This window comes from Vipera ursinii (genome assembly GCF_947247035.1).
Source record: "Vipera ursinii genome assembly, chromosome: 13".
In the NCBI taxonomy this organism is placed as follows: domain Eukaryota; kingdom Metazoa; phylum Chordata; class Lepidosauria; order Squamata; family Viperidae; genus Vipera; species Vipera ursinii.
Genome location: NC_139526.1, coordinates 2,117,350 through 2,137,998, shown reverse-complemented (window position 1 = coordinate 2,137,998; position 20,649 = coordinate 2,117,350). Strand labels below are relative to the sequence as shown.

General features: G+C 43.6%; 1 protein-coding gene across 2 annotated transcripts in view; it reads right to left on the bottom strand.

Annotated features, from left to right (window-relative positions):
• Nucleotides 1–20,649, bottom strand: part of PRKCB (protein kinase C beta) — a gene marked incomplete at its 3' end in the record, with an annotated part of 194,006 nt that overhangs the window by 58,508 nt on the left and 114,849 nt on the right. For both annotated transcript variants that reach the window (XM_083373128.1, XM_083373127.1), the window contains exons 8-9: nt 10,977–11,073; nt 281–427 (exon numbers count right to left, since the gene is read on the bottom strand). In XM_083373128.1, coding sequence (XP_083229254.1) covers nt 281–427; nt 10,977–11,073 — 244 coding nt within the window. The remainder of the gene's footprint in view (nt 1–280; nt 428–10,976; nt 11,074–20,649) is intronic.

Sequence of the window (20,649 nt, the reverse complement as noted above, 5' to 3'; positions counted from 1 at the left end):
AGTGCAGTGTTTCTCAACTTTGGCCCCTTGAAGATGTGTGGACTTTAATTCCATAGCTGGCTGGGGAATTCTGGGAGATGGAGTCTTCAAAGGACCAAGGTTAAAAGGACCAACTTCAAAGGACCAACTTCAAAGGACCAAGGTTAAGAAACACTGGCTTAGTGTGTTAATCTGCCTTGTGTTGTGAGTATTTGGTAAACCATATTCAAGCAAACTATGGCTTAGCAGAAGGTTGGATCCCAGTCAACAATGAAAGAGAACCTGAACGGCGCGCGCACACCTTTCCGAAGCTGCCTTTCCCCAGCACCATCAGGAAGTTGAAGTCAGACAGTTTCATGCGATCACGGTTCCCGTTGTTGTCAAATTTGGAGATGGCGTTGGACATCTTTTCTTCTGCAGCCTTTGAACCTTGACCGATTCTCGCTCTCTAGAAAAGGAAAACATAATGAAATGAAGACCATGAAAGCAGACGAGGCTGAGCAAAGCAAGGCACACCGTCTATTCCCACGTGCACCAGGGACGGTAGGAACACCTGGGTGGGCTATTTATTCGTTTCTTTGTTTGTTCAATTTTTATGGCCACCCATCTCAGTCAATATCTATTTCAGGTAGTCCTTGACTTACGACCACAAGTGAGCCCAAAATCTGTTGTTAAGTGAGACATTTGTTAAGTGAATTTTGCCCCATTTTCACGACCTTTCTTGCCACAGTTGTGAAGTGAATCACTGCCATTGATAAGTTGGCAACATGGTTGTTGGGTGAATCTGGCTTCCCCACTGACTTTGCCTGTCAGAAGGTTGCAAAATGTGATCACCTGACCCTGGGGAACAGCAACGGTCATACGAATGAACCAGTTACCGAGCAGCTGAGTTTCGATCACATGATCCCGGGGATGCTGCAAAGGTCGTAAGTGTGGAAAATGATCATAAGTCACTTTTTTCAGTGATGTAATTTTAAATGAACTGTTGTGAGTCGAGGACTATGTGTAGTTCTAAACAATCTCTAACTCTTCATGAAGACACCATAAATAACTTTCTTTTCTAATCACACTATTTGCTTCACAGTAATGAAGCAGCCTTGGGAAAATCCTTCTTATCATCCGAGTTTCCTTGAGAAGAGAGAAGCTCTGCCATTGCTAATGCTTTCCTGTTACATCAGATCTCTCTCTCTCTCTCTCTCTCTCTCTCTCTCTCTCTCTCTCACACACACACACACACACACACACACACACACACACAGCACACTTTTGCAAAAGTGTGTTTATAGGGTCCCAGATGGGAATAGCAGGCAGCAGGGAGAAGAACCCACGCCAATCCAGGGTTTTCCTTGGCAGCACCACAGCTCTGAGTATCTGCACCCCACCTGGCCCCGTGATGGATCTGGAGATGGAAAAGTTCTGGGGGCCGGAAGACAAAGTGCCCACCCAAATTCCTTCTCCTTACAAGACAGACCCCTCCTTCTCCACCACGGCATCTGAGGCTCTCTCATTCCCTGGACAGAAAGAGAAGCAAAGAGGTCTCCCTAGATGTTGCCAGGGCAGACTTTGTAAGCCTGTGGGGGTAGGGGGAGCAGAAGAGTGATCCTCAGGACCCTGGAGTGGTAATGGGGGGGGGGCTTTATCTCTTGCTGCTGCTCCAGCTCCCCAATCCCAATGGGGAACTTGGGTCAATTCTTAGCAAAGGGAGAAAAATGTTCTTTGCCATTCTTGCAAGCGTCCCCCCCCCTTGGGAACTGATGAACATAGAGCAGCCACAAAGCCTAAGGAAAAGGGAGCAGGCAGGGCTAACACAAATCAGCCCCCCCCCAAAAAAAAACAGGGATGCCAGGAGAATAGATGAAAGTAGAGGGGCCTGCAAAGGAGCGTCCTTCCTGGGCCCTGGACAAGGCTCTCTGGGCGCTGTTTTTCAACACTTGCAGGCTTCAGTTGCCCTGTAAATCCATGGCTTCTTTTCATTCTAGCTGCATCCTGACGATCGTGAAAGCTAGCTTCCCATATTTAGCACCCGAAAACCTTTTAAAAACTGTACTTGAACCTTTCCCATCACAGCCAAAAATGCTGTTTCTCAATCTCTCGTTGAAAACCCAATAGGCTCTGCCTGTCCCAGCAGCAGCCCAAAAAGAGGCAGCAACTCAGCAAACCCCTCTGCAAAGGAGACGGATGGGGCTTCCTTTCCAGAGGGCCCCCCCCCCGTGACTGCTGAGCATCAGGAGCTTTCTCCCGTTGGGCTGGGGGTGGGGAGCATAACATACTGGGACATAATTTGTTAAACACACAGAGACACACAGATAGCAATCTCATAATTTATTCATTTTAATTTCTGAGCAATACGTGGCATCGGAGGAGGCACTCACCGGGGCTCAGCCTAGCATGAAATTCCATTAAGCTGAGTCAATTGGAAGCTCCTCCAGGCTCCAGCAGAGGCCCAGAAGATCTGCTGGTGCCCCCCTTGATGAGGGGTTTGCAGTTCTCTCCCAGAAACCCCCCTACCCCTCCTGACATTTGGGAAGGTGTCTGCTGATGGCATCCCTCCCCAGCCACCCCTCTGTTACCGAGGGACGGCCCTGGACCACGTCACAAGCTCTCTGCTGGCGATTTCCCATCATTCGCACATGGTTCTGGCCTGGATGCGTCCAGATTTGCCAGGCACCTCACAGCCCCGACCCCACCAGCAATGCTGGCAAGGCTAAGCCAGCCTGTAGCCCTAAACCCTGCTGGCCAGTCGTATTGGGATCTTTGGCCGAGTCCGGGGAGGCGGTGGGGGGGGGGAGGAGGGAAACAGAGAAGCCCAGGGAAGCCTTGGCAAAATTAACTTTCCTCCGCAAGTTGGATGAGGGAAAGAAGAAAGAAAGCCTTGGTGGAGCAGTGGGCTAATGCCTCCTTAAGCAACTCCAGCTGCCTGCAATTAGTGAAGGTTCGAGTCCCACCAGGCTCAAGGTTGACTCAGCCTTCCATCCTTCCCAGGTAGGTAAAATGAGGACCCAGATTGTTGGGGGCAATTAAGCTGACTTTGTAATAATGCCGCTTGCGGGGGGTGTGTGTGAAAGCCCTAACAAGCAGGCATATACATAGAATGAAGGCTACTGCTAAGCTTGTAAGCCGCCCTGAGTCTTCGGAGAAGGGCGGGATATAAATGGAATTAAAATAAATAAATAAATAAGCCAAAGCCCCCCCCCCCCCGGACCCTCCCCACCAGCAGCGTCTGCACTGAGTAAGCCGTAAGCCAGCTGCTCTTGTTGCCTGTGGATTTGCTCTCGCTCAAGCCGTTTTCTTCCAAATGTGCAGCCATTATTAAGAGGGTTAATTTCCCTTGAATGGAGCCTCCTGGGCTCTTGTTTCTCCTGTGGTGGTGAAAAACTATACTTTTGCTCCCTGTGTCAAAGCAGCTTAAACAAAGCCATTCCTCCATAATGCGCAGTCAAAGGCTGACAAAACAAGGCTGACATAGTAGGTGGTTTGACGAAAGGTTGGGGTGGAAGGAAACCTGCCAGAGTTGCCCTCATGGTTTCTTCTCAGCCCTTTTATTTCTCCTCCTCACCTCTTAAATTCTTTCTCTGTTTCCTCTTCATTCTCCTCAGAACAATTCTGGCTATCAAGGGCCACCCAGAGGTTTCCATCAGGGCCTCTGTTGTGGCAAGGCTTGAAGGCTTACTGATTTGGCCCTTTGCCCAATTGATGGGAGAAGGTGGCCGCAACCACCCACATAAAGCCTCACCCATGCTTTATAGGCACTAAGGCCATGACCACCCCCATGTTGACATTTGTACCCCCAAGAGAGTGGAGCAACCTCTTCAAACTTGCAGCTGGTGCTTCTAGCAATCCGAGACGGACCCATTTCCCAGCCCAGCCCAATGCAGCCGCCTCTCCCAGGGCCCAACAAATCCACCAAAGCAGGTCCTGTCCCAGAGCCCATTAGGGTGGTCTTTTGTTTTATTTTATATGACAGGGAAAAAAGCTAATTAAATATGGAAGGGATTGTTTATCGTGTCATTTGCATTTAAATAGCTCAATTAAGCTTAATTAAATTTAAATGAAAACAAATTTACTCTTTGTCCTACCTTGCCTAATCTTTTGGAGTGTGGCTCCCATTGTTAATTCCCGTCACACATTTCCTGATACTGCCACATTTTTACACCCAATCTCTCAGCAAAATCCTCAGGGTCGCCCGATTCTGTCAGTTATGAGCCTGTGGCTTCTCTCTCCCTACCTTTTTAGCTGGGCCTAAGCTCTCCTGGACAGCATGGAGACCCACCTGAGCAGGTGTGCCCTGGACTGCTCTCCGCACACCGCTGGTGGTTGCCACATGTGGCCAATGCAGCTTCATTCCCTGGCAAGGAGGAATCATCCCCACTGAATCTCAAACCTGGCCAGGCAGCCAGAGTTCCTGCTTGCTTCCCAGAAGGTGTAAATAGGAAATTATCCCATAATTGGATATTCTGCCTTCCTTCAAGACCCGTACAGAGCATCTTTCCATCATTTTTCCCCAACCCTGTCATCAGTTGGGCTGACAGTAAGTGACTCATAATCACCTAGGGCTTTTCTATGATGGGTGTGTGTGTGTTAAAAATGGTGTCCCCCCCCCAGTTCTGGGCCAACACTTTAACCACTCTTTCACATTTCCCCTTTCGGTGCTTAAGAGACAAAATACACAGCAGGAGGGCTGTTTTCAATTTATATTCTTATAAATTTAGCAAATCATTTGCTGTCACCTCTAGTGGCTTCTTGAGCTCCTGCTGCCTACCTGCAGATTCCCCAAGCCCAGGGTGTGGAACATTTTCTTATTTTATTTATTAAAATCCAGTGACTTACAGCGGCTTGCAGGGTAGAGCCGTGGTTCTCAACCTTTTCTTCACCATGGACCCCCTTTTAAATACCTTTTGTGGCCACAGACCACCAAGGCTTAACTCAAGATTTAAATCATAACATTTCTTCAAGCCTTCGCAAACATCACAACCCCCCAGTGGTCCCGATGACCACAGGTCTAGAACCACTGGGGTAGAGCAATAACAATTAAAAGATATCCACGCTCCAGTCTAAAATCAATCCCTCAGAAAACCCCACAAAGAGGACAACAAAAGAAGGCCCAACTACAAAAAAGCATCCTTTACATCTGTTATCCTTTTAGTGAGCTGCTGATATATGAAGTATTTCCCTTTCCTTTATTTTCAAAAAGTCCTTTGTGCTGCTCTTCGTTTCCCTTAATACCAAGAATTCCAGCTCTTTGCACATTATGCAGTTCCTCCTTAGTTCCTACTACTTTGCCTCCTGAATTTAGTGCTAGGTCTAGTAGCAAGGACTAATTGAGGCCGGCTGATCTGCTTGTGTCTTCCTCCCACCCCAAAGTTGCAGGAGGCTGCGCTGAAGGTGCCCCTGGATCCCATTGGGGTCGGTCACCAGGACCAGAGGCTTAGTCTTCCGAGCTTTCGGACTCTTGCTGGAGCCCAAGCTCAGGAAAGCTCTCTCTAGCAGAGTATGTGCTTTGGGCTGTTCTATGTATAGTATTTATGTGGTCCCTGGTTGTGTGTGGCTATTTAATTGTTGATTGGGGTATTGACAGTCAGCTATTAAGTTGTTGGCTGTTGTTCCCTTGTGCTGCCAAGCCCTCATTTCCTAAGGACTTGATAAGCTGGTGGTAAATCAGCACTCCTATTGACTAACTAAACCTCTGGTCCCAGTGACTGACCCAGATTGTGGATTCTGCAACATTATCCTGGGACACGTAGGTTTGCCTTCATTTGCAAAGGTGTCCCTCTGCAGACATGGAGATAGTCACAAATATGCAGCCACAAAATCAAAGCTCTTCTCTGCGGGTAGTTCAAGCAGCTGCATCTTTCACAAGGCTCAAACAATGGACTTCCTGTCTACAGGTTGTCCTCACTTAATGACAGATCGTTAGTGACCAGTCCAAGTTGCAGCTTACCGCCCCAGCAACCGGATTTCAAAGTTCTGATGGCTGCACTCCCCTGGTCATGTGATCACATTTTGGACACTTGGCAGCTGGCTTGTATTTGTGACCACTTGCAGTGCTGTCTGGTCGTGTGATCGTGGATTTTGGAATTTTTTTTTGCCAATTTACTTCCAGTTTCCAGTTGGGGAAAATGAGTTTGCTTAATGACTGGGGCATTTGTTTAATGACCACCATAAAAAAGGTACTAAAATCAAGCCTGGTCTGCAGTGTTCTGCTTAACTACTGCCATGACCTATGACTGTGTTCTGGACTCAATTGCAGCTGTAAGCTGAGAACTACCTGTCTTTCTGTGTGGACAAGTGTTTTCAAATAGGTTGCACAGCTCCAATAATGAAAGTCCCTTTTTCTCATCTGCTATTGTGACACATCCTTGTTTTTATCTAATACATCTTCTCTTTTGAGAGCTGAGTGCAATGAAATTTCATTTAATGCATGCTGATTAGTGTACATTTAAAGTGACAATAAAGATTCTATTCTATTCTATTCTATTCTATTCTATTCTATTCTATTCTATTCTATTCTATTCTATTCTATTCTATTCTATTCTATTCTATTCCATTCCATTCCATTCCATTCCATTCCATTTTTACAAGCTATACAGGTAAAAATGCTGGGAAAGATTGAGGGCAATAGAAGAAGGGGACGACAGAGAATGAGGTGGCTGGATGGAGTCACTGAAGCAGTAGGCGTGAGCTTAAATGGACTCCAGAAGATGGTAGAGGACAGGAAGGCCTGGAGGAACATTGTCCATAGGGTCGCGATGGGTCGGACACGACTTCGCAGCTAACAACAACAACAAAATACAGGTAAATCTTTATTTACTGAGCAGTGACCATTTAAAGTTATGACAGCACTGAGAAGAGAGAGTTAGAGCCAGTTCTCAAAGTTGTGGCTGTTGCAGTGCACCTGTGGTGACATGATTGAAATTTGACAAAAGGTGCACATTTACGACAGTCGCAGTGTCCTGCTGTCACATGGTCACCATTTGTGACCTTCACAGTTGGCTTCTGACAAGCAGAGGCAATGGGGAAACCAGTGGGAAGTCACAAATTGCAGTCATATGACATCACACATAATGCTTAGCGATCGCAGCCAAAACTGATGAACTATTGTAAGTCAGGTGCAATTATGTGACTTTTCACTTTACAACTGTGTTGTCTAGTAATGAAGCTGCTGGTCCCAATTGCAATAGGTAAGTCAGGACCATCTGTATGTAGTGTTGCCACTCACTGTTTCAGTTTTGTACTTATTGTTCAAGCTGTGCTACAGGCGTAGGCCAAGTTGTTTTCTGGCAGGAACATAAAACTGCCATCAGCACTGCCGGTCACAACTGCAGCGTTGTGTCCACTGATCTATTCTGAAGACATCCCAAATGGAAAAGTTTTGCTTCCTCATCCTCATCCTTTCTCAGACTCTCAAGGTATTCACATACCTATCCTTTACCCCTTTCACCTCCGATGTGCTCTTCCTTCTGACATGTATCGCTGTCCTTCCATTAAGCGTCTTTTACAAGTATCAGCCGATACTGGGTCACAGAGAAGACAGGTCTCCACTCTTCCTACTTTGGCTATTTTGTCACTGGGGTGGTGAGGTCTCAATTTCAAATATTTAAGCAAGAGGGAGGCCAAAACTATACCTGAATTTGGGAAGGGGCAGAGAATAGATCTGGACTTTTCTGCTCTCTTGCAGCTAAAACTGATCCTAAATTGCAAGATGGAAAAAAGGCAGGACATACATCTAAAAGGAATTTAAATTAATCTTCCTTGCAGCTGTTCAGGGTTGGGGAGATGCAGAATGTTAAACGAGTAAGCTGAGATGGAAATTGGCCATAAAAAAAAGAGTTGAGTTTCGTGTGAAATTCTGGGAGAGATTTGTGTTGTGTTGTTGAGGTTTGTGAGTGCTTTTCTGGCTTGGGCCTAGCTACTGGACTTTTCGTTCCCTAGCAACCACGGGGTGGAGTCAGACAGCCCTTAACAAGGAGAAGGAGCTCAAATTCAAAATTAAAAACATTACAGGTGAAAACGGGTAAGGAGGAGGAGAATTAAGGGGGGGCGGATAAAGTGGATAAGGAGAAGATATTTTCCACTTCATGAAAGAATCAGGACAGGATCTATAGCACCATTTGCTCAACACAAAAGGACTAAGAAAATATATTGCCCTGCAAAGTGAGACTGGGAGGAGAAATGGAAGGTGGGTAGAGTACCCAGGAGTGAAAGAGCACAAAAACCACTTGCCCAGGGCTCCCTTGATCATGGCAGAGCAACAGGGTGATGGGAAGGGGCAAGCAGAAGAGACCACCATTTGGTGGCTTCAAAATGCCTATTTCTAAGAAACAAAACCCTTTTGTGCGCCGTGGTGGTGCATTGGTTAGAATGAAGTATTGCAGGCTAATCAGCTCACTGCCAGGAGTTTGATCCTCACCAGCTCAAGCTTGACTCAGCCTCCCATCCTTCTGAGGTCAGTAAAATGAAGACCCAGATTGCTGAGGGCACTACGTAGACAGTTTAGAAAGAGCTGTAAATCTCTATACAGTGGTATAAAGTCTAAGTGCTATTGCTATTGCTATTATTTTTAAGAATGTTGCTGTAAAAGAAGTGGGGACCAGAGGTGTCTTTAGCTGGCACAGCATGTAAGTTGCCCATTTCTAAAAAAATAAAAGAATCTTTAAAAATGAATATTAGGCAGAGCAATCCAAGCAGGCTCTTGTTTGTCTGTTCCTTTGACCCACATTCTCTTCTTCCCAAATAATTCAATATAATTTATCTGGCGAATAGAATAGAATAGAATAGAATAGAATAGAATAGAATAGAATAGAATAGAATAGAATAGAATAGAATAGAATAGAATAGAATAGAATAGAATAGAATGGAATGGAATGGAATGGAATGGAATGGAATGGAATGGAATGGAATGGAATGGAATGGAATGGAATGGAATGGAATGGAATGGAATGGAATCCTGGAGGTCTTCCAGTCCAGCCCCTGCTCAAGCAGGAGAACCTATACCATCTCAGACTATAAGTGACTGTCCAGTCTCTTCTTAAAAACCTCCATTGATGGAGCGAGCGCCCATGATTTCTGGAGGCAAGCTGTTCCACTGGTTAATTGTCCTCACTGTTATGAAGTTTCTCCTTAATTCCAGGTTGCTTTTCTTTAGGTTTGCAACAAGGCGTCCTCTTTTTTGGCAGTATTGTGACATTCATCTGAACAGTTTAAAAATCTTAGCCAGACTCAAGGGTTTCATATTGATCTGTGGTGGAATCTCCAGCTAGACTGAAGGGAGGTGTTAAGAGGGGGGGCAGGTTTGGAATCCTTGCACTGCAGGGAGCAGCACAGCCTGATCTCCCCCAGAGTCCCTGGAGCCTTATCTGACCATTCCCAGGGGAACGCAGTCAGTCTGGCGAGATTCATGCAACAGAGGTGAAAGTCTTTGTGTGAGACCATTCACGGGCGGTTCTGGGTTTCCTTGCTCCTGACATCATTGTATCGAACCAGAGTGAGTGGATTAGCCACTTTATTTGTTTGTATGTTGGATCCTGCATCAATAGGAATGGGGCCACTTCTACATACTGGGCTTCCCAGTCTGGTCTACTCAGTGGTTAAGGTTCCAGGCTAGAAACTATGAGATGGTTAGTTCTTAGGCATGAAAGCTGGCTGGGAGACTTTGGGCCAGTCAATCATTCTCAGCCCAGCCCACTTCACAGAACTGTTGTGGAGAAAAGAGCAGCAGGAGGGCGTATTATGTACGTTTGCCACCTTGAACAATTTCCTGAAATGAACAAGGAATCTCAACCATGAGGAACAAATCCAGAAGCAGAGAACTGCCAGATGAATCCTAAGCGCATGTTGGCTGAATCATGAGTAGGGACAGGGGGGAAAACCTGCTGTATCTTTCTGCAAGATGAGCCAAGATTGATGGAGAAGAATAGAATAGAATAGAATAGAATAGAATAGAATAGAATAGAATAGAATAGAATAGAATAGAATAGAATAGAATAGAATAGAATAATGATAAATGGAATAGAATAGAATAATGATAAATGGAATAGAATAGAATAATGATAAATAGAATAGAATAGAATAGAATAGAATAGAATAGAATAGAATAGAATAGAATAGAATAGAATAGAATAGAATAGAATAGAATAGAATAATGATAAATAGAATAGAATAATGATAAATGGAACAGAATAGAACAGAACAGAACAGAACAGAATAGAATAATGATAAATAGAATAGAATAGAATAGAATAGAATAGAATAGAATAGAATAGAATAGAATAGAATAGAATAGAATAGAATAGAATAGAATAGAATAGAATAGAATAGAATAAAAAATATGGAATGGAATGGAATAGAATGGAGTGGAACAGAACAGAACAATAGGAATAGGAATAAGAATATAACAGAACAGAACAGAACAGAATAGAAATATTTTTTATTGGCCAAGTGTGATTGGACACACAAGGAATTTGTCTCTGGTGCAAAAGCTCTCAGTGTACATACAAAGCAAAAGAATCATCACCGCCTTCATCCCAATAACAGGGGGGAGTAAAGATGATAATAAGAAGGATAAATGATAATGCTACAGCCATCCTGCATGGGCACAAATACTTAGACATAAGGCAGTGCTGTGGGAATTAGGTGTTTACCAGAGTGATGGCAGGAGGGAAAAAGCTGTCTTTGTGTCTGGCTATCTCAGCCTGCAATGCCCTGTAGCGTTGTCCTGAGGGGAGGAGTGGAAACAGTTTGTGTCCAGGTTGTGAGGGGTCCATAGATATTTTCTAGCCCTCCTTCTGACATGCGCAATATACTATCTGAACTATTCAGACATTTGCCCTATTAATCGCAAGGACTCAGCTGGCCAGTTCAACCTTGATCTGCTCCTCGTGGAGTGGCATCTCCCAGAATGCAGGACTAACCGAGTTAACCTCTTGGGGCCCCGTGCTTGGCAAGGGCCACGAGAGGAGGCCTTGAGAGAGAACCGTCCACCTTTTGGAAACACAGCTCACCTCAAACTTCTGCCTGAACTCCTCGTTGCCTTCTTCACCTTCTGGAGGGACAGGAACGTTGAAGTATTCTCCCTCTTCCTGGCTCAGGAGTTTAAACCTGGGGAGAGCAAAAAGGGAGCTGTCAAAACAGTCCTGAGCTGGGGCTGCAGCCCCCAAAGGCCAGTTGGAGAATCTGACCAAGGGCCAGGCCTGGCCACGTCCTGCCCCGGTATGTCCTATTTGTTGTTTTAATTAGCTGTGCTCACTTTTAAAGAAAGGAATGATCCATGCGGAGCATGCATAGGTAACAGAGATCAACATTAAAGTACGCCAAGAACAATCCATCAGAATAGAGCTGGGAGGGACCTTGGAGGTCTTCTAGTCCAACCCCCTGCTCAAGTCGGAGACCCTGTACCATTTCAAACAAGTGACAGTCTAGTCTCTTCTTAAAAACCTCGAGTGATGGAGCACCTACAAATTCTGATGGCAAACTGTTCCACTGGTTAATTGTCCTCACTGTTGGGAAGTTTATCCTTAGTTCTAGGTTGCTTCTCTGCTTCTCTGCTTGATTAGGTTCCATCCATTGTTTCTTGTCCTGCCTACAGATCTTTTGTAAATAAGCTGACCCTCTCTTCTTTGTGGCAACCTCTCAGATACCGGAATTCTGCTATCATGTCACCCCTAATCCTTCTTTTCTCCTAGCCAAACCCAAATCCCAAACAGAAGTGGATGAGAACGGAAACCTGAGTGAGGACAATGTGGGTGATATTTCAAAACCCTTTTCCCATGTCAAAAATGGGAAGCAAACAAAACCCACAGAGAGACAGAGTGTGGCAAATGCCTCGTGCTTGTTTTGATTTGCAGGTTATTTAAAAATCGGCAATAGCATCTCCCACCCGCTGCTCATTCAACTGCTTAAGATTGGGCAGCCATGCCTGCCGGGAAGGCCTGTGTGGCTCCAGACAAAGAGGGGATTTTCAAAATTAAAAGGAGGAAGAAGCATCTCCTGCTTGAGGAGGGAAAATGAACAGACAAGATGGGACTTGCATCGTGCCAAGGTCTCTGCTCTGGGCACATACCACGGCTCTTTAGAGATGAAAAACGAATGGGAGCTTCCCTCCTCGCAGAGTTTATTTAAGCCAATACTGTGACGAGGAAAATCTCCACTTATTGCTTTTTAAAAATGCAGTATGTAGCTGCTTACCATATATTTTACATGCTCTCTAACGTGCTCAGCTGGCAAAGCCAAACTGGAGCCAAGAACGCAAGTGGCGAGGAAGCCAAATGAAATGGGGAAGACTGAAGGAGGACCTGGCTGGCAGCCAATGCACAGAGGGGGCACATTGTCCCCAGCGGTCCTGAGCCTCTGAAGGCCACTCCTGACCCCCTGGCTGCCCGAGCCCTTATGGAACGGCAGCGGGGTAGGGGAGCTGGGTTGCACCCAAGTGGAAGGAGGCTTCCCTTCCAAGTGTCTCTCCCCCAGTGGCGACCATGGCCGTCTCCCCCACGGCTCTGGCTGGGCCCAGGCCTCATGCATAATCTGCTGGTGGCTGGTTATGCCCAATAAACATGCCAGGCTGGATTCAGGCAGGGTGAAGCCCTAAGTTATGGGGAGCTGTAAAGGCTCTTTTCTGGCAAGCTCTTGCGCAGAACAAGGCTACATCATAACTGAACTTGGCAAGAATGCCATCCAGATGAGTAACAAGCCCAGGTTGGCAATGCAGAGAGGTGTGATTGCATGCAGAAACAAAAGGTCACGTGAGCCATACTGAGGACTTAATTTATGGAGACTATCGTAAATGAAATTGGAACTGTAACAAATGAAAATAATTCTAAAATTTCCAGAGGTGCCTTTAAGCTGTAGTTTGCTTAGCTTATGCTTAAATTCTCTCCTTTTTTGTGGCTTGTCATAAGGTATGTGATCACAGACCTTCATTTAGATTTTGGTTTAATGTACCCTAATGTAACCTCAGAAAGTGGCTTAAGCAGGGGTTTTTCCCCCAACTTTGTCCCATTAACTGTCCCAGTTGGAGAGGTTTGGCAAATAAACCGAAAGGGTATTGTGACATCTCTGCCCCTGGATATCAACTACCATTTTCCATTAGCTTCATTAAACCTTCATGCTAGCTAAGTGTTTCAGCAAGGAAAAGAAAGACTAGAATATTCTGCTTCTTCAAATAACAGGATAAGTCATTTACAACACCAAAATAATCTACGTGATTCAATCCTAGCATGACTCAACATCCGAGTTTTACTGGATCAGCCTATTTGGGAAGAAGAGTCTTGGGCAATGTCCTGCCCACTCAGCAAAGTGTCCTCTCTGTGCCAGGCAGCCAAGAAAACAGAGTGGGGAAAAGGCACAGCACCGGAAACAAATTTGGCATTTACCACGCCTTGCTGCTGTGCGAGTACTTGGGTGAGGCAGCCCTACCTCACAGCAAAAAACTGGGTGACAGCAGAAGGCTACAGAAATACCTGCTTTGGTGTGAATTGTCTTTAATATACACATTCTTGCAAGCAGCTGATCTCAATGTCTTTTTGTGCACATTTTTGTAATATACAAAATATTACTAAATATTAATATTAATAAGGGACACGGTGGCTCAGTGGGTTAGGACACTGAGGCTGTTGATCAGAAGGTCGACAGTTTGGCGGGTCAAATCCTGAGTGCCGCATAACAGAGTGAGCGCCTGTTACTCGTCCCAGCTTCTGCCAACCTAGCAGTTCAAAAGCACGTAAAAATGCAAGTAGAAAAATAGGGACCACTCCGGTGGGAAGGTAACAGCCTTCCGTGCGCCTTTGGCGTCTAGTCATGCCGGCCACATGACCACGGAGACGTCCTCAGACAAGCCCTGGCTCTTTGGCTTTGAAACGGAGATGAGCACTGGCCCCTAGAGTCGGAAACGACTAGCACGCATGTGCAGGGGAACCTTTACCTTTACCCATTAATATTAATATACAATATGCCATTTTGTGAATACATACATATACACACACACACATATACACATACACATACACATACATATATACACACACATATATACATATACATATACATATACATATACATTAGATTTCTATACCGCCCTATTCCCGAAGGACTCAGGGCGGTTTACAGGGCAGCATAAAATACAATATAAAAGATAATATAAAATTAAAATAAATTAAATTAAGCCCAACAATTAAAACAATATTTAAAAAGCTAAAACCCCTTCAGTCCAGGCCTGATAGATCGAAAAGCCAGACACACACACACACACACACACACACACACACACACACACACACACACACATATATATATATATATATATATATATATATATATATATATATATACACATACACACACACACACACACACACATACATACACACACACATATATGTAGCGCTGGCTCTTCAGATATATATGATCTTTGGTCATTCGGGTTTTTCCCCACGTAGAATTGAAGGTATAAGAGCAACGTTTCGACGAAATCTCATCTGTCATCACACTTCTCCCAGAAGAACGAAGCTGAAGCCACCAGCCTGAGGATGACGGATGAGATTTCGTCGAAACTAGGCCCCAAACATGGGACAAATCTTTATTTCCTGTTTCGGTCTAACCGAAGGCCATCCACAGGCAGTAGTCACAACAGTGACAGCTCATATTTGTGTAAATTTTTAGATTGCTAACAATTAACTCCCTTAAATTCTTTGTTAGCAATCTAAAAATTTACACACACACATATAAAGTGTTTGTTAAGTATTTTAGAATACCTTGCTAGGCCCCAAACACGGGACAAACACGGGGCCTAGCAAGGTATTCTAAAATACCTAAAAGTTTTTATAAAACACAGTTGAAGGCCTAGGACTGGGGCGATGGCACACATGCCCACAGAGAGGGCTCTGCGTGCCACCTGTGGCACCTGTACCTTAGGTTCGCCACCACGGCTCTATGTAATTCTACATAGGGGAAAGGCTTTCAGGGCCTTTTTAATGGTTCTCACTAAGGTTGTTCAGCTCTTTGGAAACAAGAACTAAAGAAAGAAAAATGAAATGCTTTTTCTAGAGGAGAGAGATGAAGAAAAAGCAGGGAGATTTTATTCGGCTGAGAGTTGCTTGCCTCGTGATAATTCTTGGCTAAGCGCCAGGATCTCTTTGGAAAGCATCTCCCTGGAAAAAAGTCTCCTCGCCAACAAACTAACATGAGAGCATGAGGATGCTGAGAGAGCCAATTTTATTGAGAATCTGCTGTCGGTTCCAAGGCTCCCTGGGACGCTGAGGCCAGGTTGAGCATCTGGTTCCTCTTAGGCAGGAGGGGAGAATTCATGGAGGGCAGCTATGAAACCACAGAAGTGGGGAGATGGGCTTCCTATCACATGTTCTGGTTTTTTCCCAACCCACCTGAAAACTGGAGGCCTTTCAGACAACAATTCTAGGCCATCGTTCTTTAAAATTATATTTTAAGCTGCGTTTAATTTTATTTTCAACACGGTGAAGATAATATAAAATCAGAATATTAATTAAATCATTAATGAACAGGAAGTGTATCATAAACATTTTCTGTTTTCCATGGCTGATTACACCAGCTAAGATGGAAACAAGTCCCCGTATTACAATTTTGGGTTCAATTTTTCCTCTAGTGAGGTTTTCCAATCTATTTGCCACCCTACGAAGATAGTCAGTTCTGTTCTTGCTCCTCAAATTTATTTGTAGCTGTTCTTACACTTTAGGAATATTCCCAACATATAAATATTTTAAATAATGAGATATCCTCATTTTCCCACCCTCAGACTATTAAATTTTATCTTCATCGTTAAAAGAATGATGAAGTATATAGGGGTGAAGATACAGACTTAGGACCTCTTCCAGAGTTGGGAGGCAATGGCATCTGAAGGGCGGCGGGGGGGGGGGGGTGTCAAAACAAGCAAGAGAGGAGTTGCAGCAGTGCAACTGAACATCACCCCCTCCCGCCCCACTGGCCATGTGCAGGATGTTGATGCATAGAAGGGGCTGCACCGATGTGAGAGGCATCCTATAATTTGTCCACATATTTAGGAAGATCCTTTAAATAGTAAAAAAGGTGTTTAAAAATTTTAATCCCACATGATTTGCTTAATATGTCTGTGGAGATGCTAAGTCATCCAGGTCATGGTTTCTCAAAGGTGGTTTTTCCAAAAGGCAACTGGAGTGTTTTTTTCCTTTGATGAAAAAGAAGACGTTTGGCTTTTCATCCAAGAAACTTCACCGGTTTTGGCAGGATGGTGGGATGATGGAAGGATTAGTTCTGACAAGGGGGGGTGGGTAGGTTTGGAAGGATCATATTTCTTTGTAGTCGTCTGCAAATGATCACCAGGTGAATGCAAAGAAACGTGATCTTTTCATTCCCACCCCCATCCCCACCAGAACCAATGAAGTTTCTTGCATGAGAAGTGAAATATCTTCCTCAAGGAAAAAAGAGTCCAGTTGCCTTTTGAAAAAGCACCTTTAAGATTTGCTTCACGTGTTCTGTATGATCGCAGGGATATTTATACAACCAAACCTCATGTAGAGAAATGTATATACTTCTAAAGCTCTTGAGTCTGTCTGTTTGTAACTGTCAACTGAGTGAAATGGTACATCGTAGGACAACAGTTTTTGAATCAACCTACCTCAGATGGGCTAACTTACAGAATGTGTCCAAAATCTGGGATCTCTTATTCCTGTGAGACTGAAATTGGGCAACAGTATGGCCACTTGAGTGCTGTCACTCTGCACAATCAGCCATGGACACATGATCATCAATTTCCCACAAGGAAACTCAATGGGGAAGCCAGCAGGAAGTCGCCTCCACTGCTTTTTTGCCCAGCCATGGTCCTTCTGTTTCTCTGTTTAGGCAAGGAAATAGCTCTGAAACAAAGACCCAATGGGTCACAGGTTGTCTAGTACAAAGGTCCCCAACCTTTTGGGTCCCAGGGACTGGTTCCGTGGAGAAAGGTTTTTCCATGGACCGGAGAGTGTGTGGTTTTGTGTGCTACCTGCATCCCACCGATGGGGCTTTGCTTGTTTGTGTGGACCGGTTGCTGGCATGCCGCGGCCCAGTAACAGTCCACGGACCGGGGGTTGGGGACCCCTGGTCTAGTAAATTAAAAAGTATTGTTAAATAAATAAAAATAACGTCTTCTAAATAATCCTGTAAAAGAGTCCACTTCAGGTGCTTTTCCTGTTTACAGCAAATATTTTAAGTTATTATTAAAATATCAAGAAAAAAACAAAAAGGAACAATATTGGTACAAAGAACGCAGAGAATGTAGTAAGGAAAGAAAAAAATGTAAAAGAATGTGAGTGTTTAGCCAAAAATTGCAAACAGCCAATATATCAAAAATATCATATATTTAATATTATAGGAGCTAATTTGAGCGCAGTTGACCCTTATCTAATTCTAACTGGGTACTGACCTTTAATTGAGAAGTTTCCTGTATATAGGCTTTTAGCAATAAATCAGCTTAATTGAACCTTCACGTGTGGATCTGATCTTTCATGCCTGACAAATATATTCTAATACACCACTAACAACTTAGTGCACTATAAGATATTTCATATTCACTTTCTAGTCAAAAAATATATCTGTTGAATGGTAAAATATGTGGTTAACACTACTGAGATCTGTAAGAGGAAAAAGAAAAACTACAAACAATAAACAATACTTTGAAAGAATATTGTAAATTCTATAATCTGTTGACTTTATATATATGATTGAAATATAAACTCTAGAATCCAAATGTGGGATGTGGCACAATTCTATGTATACCATGGTAGTACAGAAATGGTTTCCAAATAAAATAAGTTTAATTGGAATTTCTGAAAGCTGGTCCTGGGGTTTTATTCATTTTTAACTTTAGATTGTTTCTTTGTTTCAGCTCAAATAAAATCTGCTATTTTTTGGTCAGCAAATTTTATGTAATATTCTAGCCAAATGTTCTTCAACTTTTACTGGACCACATTGCTACCTGCTGTATAATTTCAAACAAAAATAGTTGATCAATTCCTGGGTAATATCACTTGTTGTACAGATATGCTTAGTTCCAGGCCAAATAGAAGCTATCCTTTTATTTTATCCATTCTGCAACTGATAAACTAACAGTTTGGCTGTTGTGTTACCTTTTCAAGGCATTTGCCTTTGTTAATTGACATGGCTGCTTGGACTCCGACGAGAAGACATGCAGCAAGCAGCCAGTTGAAGAGTTGCCAGACAAAGTGCTGCCTGAGTGGCTGCAGGCAACAAAGTCTACGCTGCCCAAAGGGTAACCATCAGATGCAGATGCTGCTGGTCCCTAAAGATGAGCAATCTGAGCTTCCATCCCTTCTGTCTGTGCAGAGAGCACAGCAGACCAAAGATGCTCTGAAGGAGAATATTTGTAGCCCAGCGTACTAGCGCTGATGACGTTACTTTAGATAGTGAAACATCTGCAAGAAAACAACTATGCTCAGACAGCACCTAGGACTCCTCCTCCTCCCCGCAAACCCATTCCCTTCAAAGACTGATGATGATGTTACCTAGTTTGGGTAGTGAAACATTTGCAAGGAAACAACCAAGCGCAGAGAGCACCAAGGATCTCTCAAAGATGGTCCTCAAGGCTCTCACAAGACAAGGGCCTCGCCCTTCCAAATTTCTTCTTCACATTCAAATTAAAAATTAAAGCAGAGAGGAATGTTCAGAGGTAAGTTTTCTCAGGTTTTCTAAGGAATTCATTCAAATATTTCAATTCACTTCTTTTCTGAAGACTTTTCAACAGGCATTTCTTGATGAATTTGGACTTTGCAAATTCATTGTCCTGGCCTTCTGCGCAATGGATTTTTAAAAAACAGGAAGTGAGAACTTAATATTGTATTATTATTATTATTATTATTATTATTATTATTATTATTATTATTATTATTATTATTATTATTATTATTACCCAGGAATTTATGGCACCTGGATGGATATCTGGAACACATTTTCTGCATCTGAAGGATTCTGAGAATAAATCATCAAGTCAATCTACTCCAACAGATTATTTATCCCATTCTTTATGCAATTCTTTAACATTTTAATCCCAATATTGCCACAGCAAAAGTCATCTTCTAAACATATCCCTTTTCCATATTAGCCTTGAAAACCTCTTTCAGCTGCCTGAATTGAATTTGAATTCCTTTCATTACTTTATCATGTTGAAACATTCATATTGCCATTACTGATTGCTCCTCCTCTGACTTCTGTCCAAAAAATCTTTACCTTCTATTTTCTTATTAGAAATGTAGTACTGTAGATTCCCCCCCCCATTAATGATTTTTTTTTCAGACACCCTTGAACATTGAGCTTTATCAGGAGAGGAGTAAAAAGTTTCTTTCTCCAGTGTAATTAAACTGGGGAGATGCAAGGCAGATCAAAGTCACATTTATCCAGCTTAGCACAAAGGCTGCGTAGGCGGAGCTGATCAAGCATAGATCAATTCTGTTCCATGGATATAGCTGGATCCTCAGAATAAGTGAACAAATCATCCAGATGAACTATCACCTATCCTGACCCAAAAGATTTATAAATCTTACACAGATGTACAGATTGAAAGATGAATCAAAAATATTGCCATGCGTTCAAATTTTCCAGAAGAGATATTTATGGTTCTTCTTCATCCAAATTACAACATAGTGTGTTTTCTGACACTGGTAAAAAAAAATGCTTTCTGTAGTTGTCCTAGAAATTCAGAGAACAGTGATTCCTAATGGTTACAGAGTCATAGAGGAGTGTGGAAACGGCCTTGACGAAGGTATTCAGCAGTGTTACATAAACAACAGTTCAGGTATGGAAGGAGTAATGTATTGGGCCTTTTACTTGAACTATTTTCACGTGTCTTTTGAATGCTGCTTAAGATTGCTTAATTAGGGTGTCTGTGTAATGGTCGCTGACTGCCCAGACATGCAGTTTCCAGGACGATCGTTGGTTGGCTCTGGGGCAGAAATAGGTTCCTTTAAACCTATTGGCCGCCGCCTAGTGGCCAATCATATAAGTAGCTGCCCAGAAGCCTCTGGTTCAGTTCTGTTCCTATTACTTCAATAAAGCAATGTTCCTGTTTGAACCACCTCGTCTTGCCTCCTGCTTCCAAAGAACCCACTACACAACAGAAGGGATGAGTGAGTCAGAAAGAATCTTAAGACTGCTCTGCCTTGATTTTCTTTGGTATGAGAGTAGCAGAGAGAATCTCTGTCAGGCTTTCAAGATACCTTGTCTCAAAGGCTTTTTCAAAAGGCAACTGGACTCTTTTTTGCCTGAAGAAGAAGAAAGGATGGGGGGAAGGGGGGGGAGAAGGATCATATTTCTTTGTAGTCATCTAGTCATTAGCATTCTCCCTGAGAACTCTTGAGGCTACTTGGGGGGTTTATCTGTGCCCTCATTAGAGTGGAAATGTGGTGGAATAATTTTGGAACTGCAGAAAGGGCTATGTCGTAGACAGGAGATGGGTGGTGTCTTATTCCTCCCCCTTTGTTAAGGGAGGGTTGCTCAATTTTAACATAGATGGCCTTTGACCCTCTTTCAAACCAATGATCCTCTCTATCCAGAATGTGTTCCAGGAACATTTCATACCCATTTGCACTCCAGATGACCCTGAGGGCACAGATAAACCCCCAAGAGGTCTCAATGCCTCTCAGCGAGAGTGCAAATGTCCAGAAGTTTACAAATACGTTC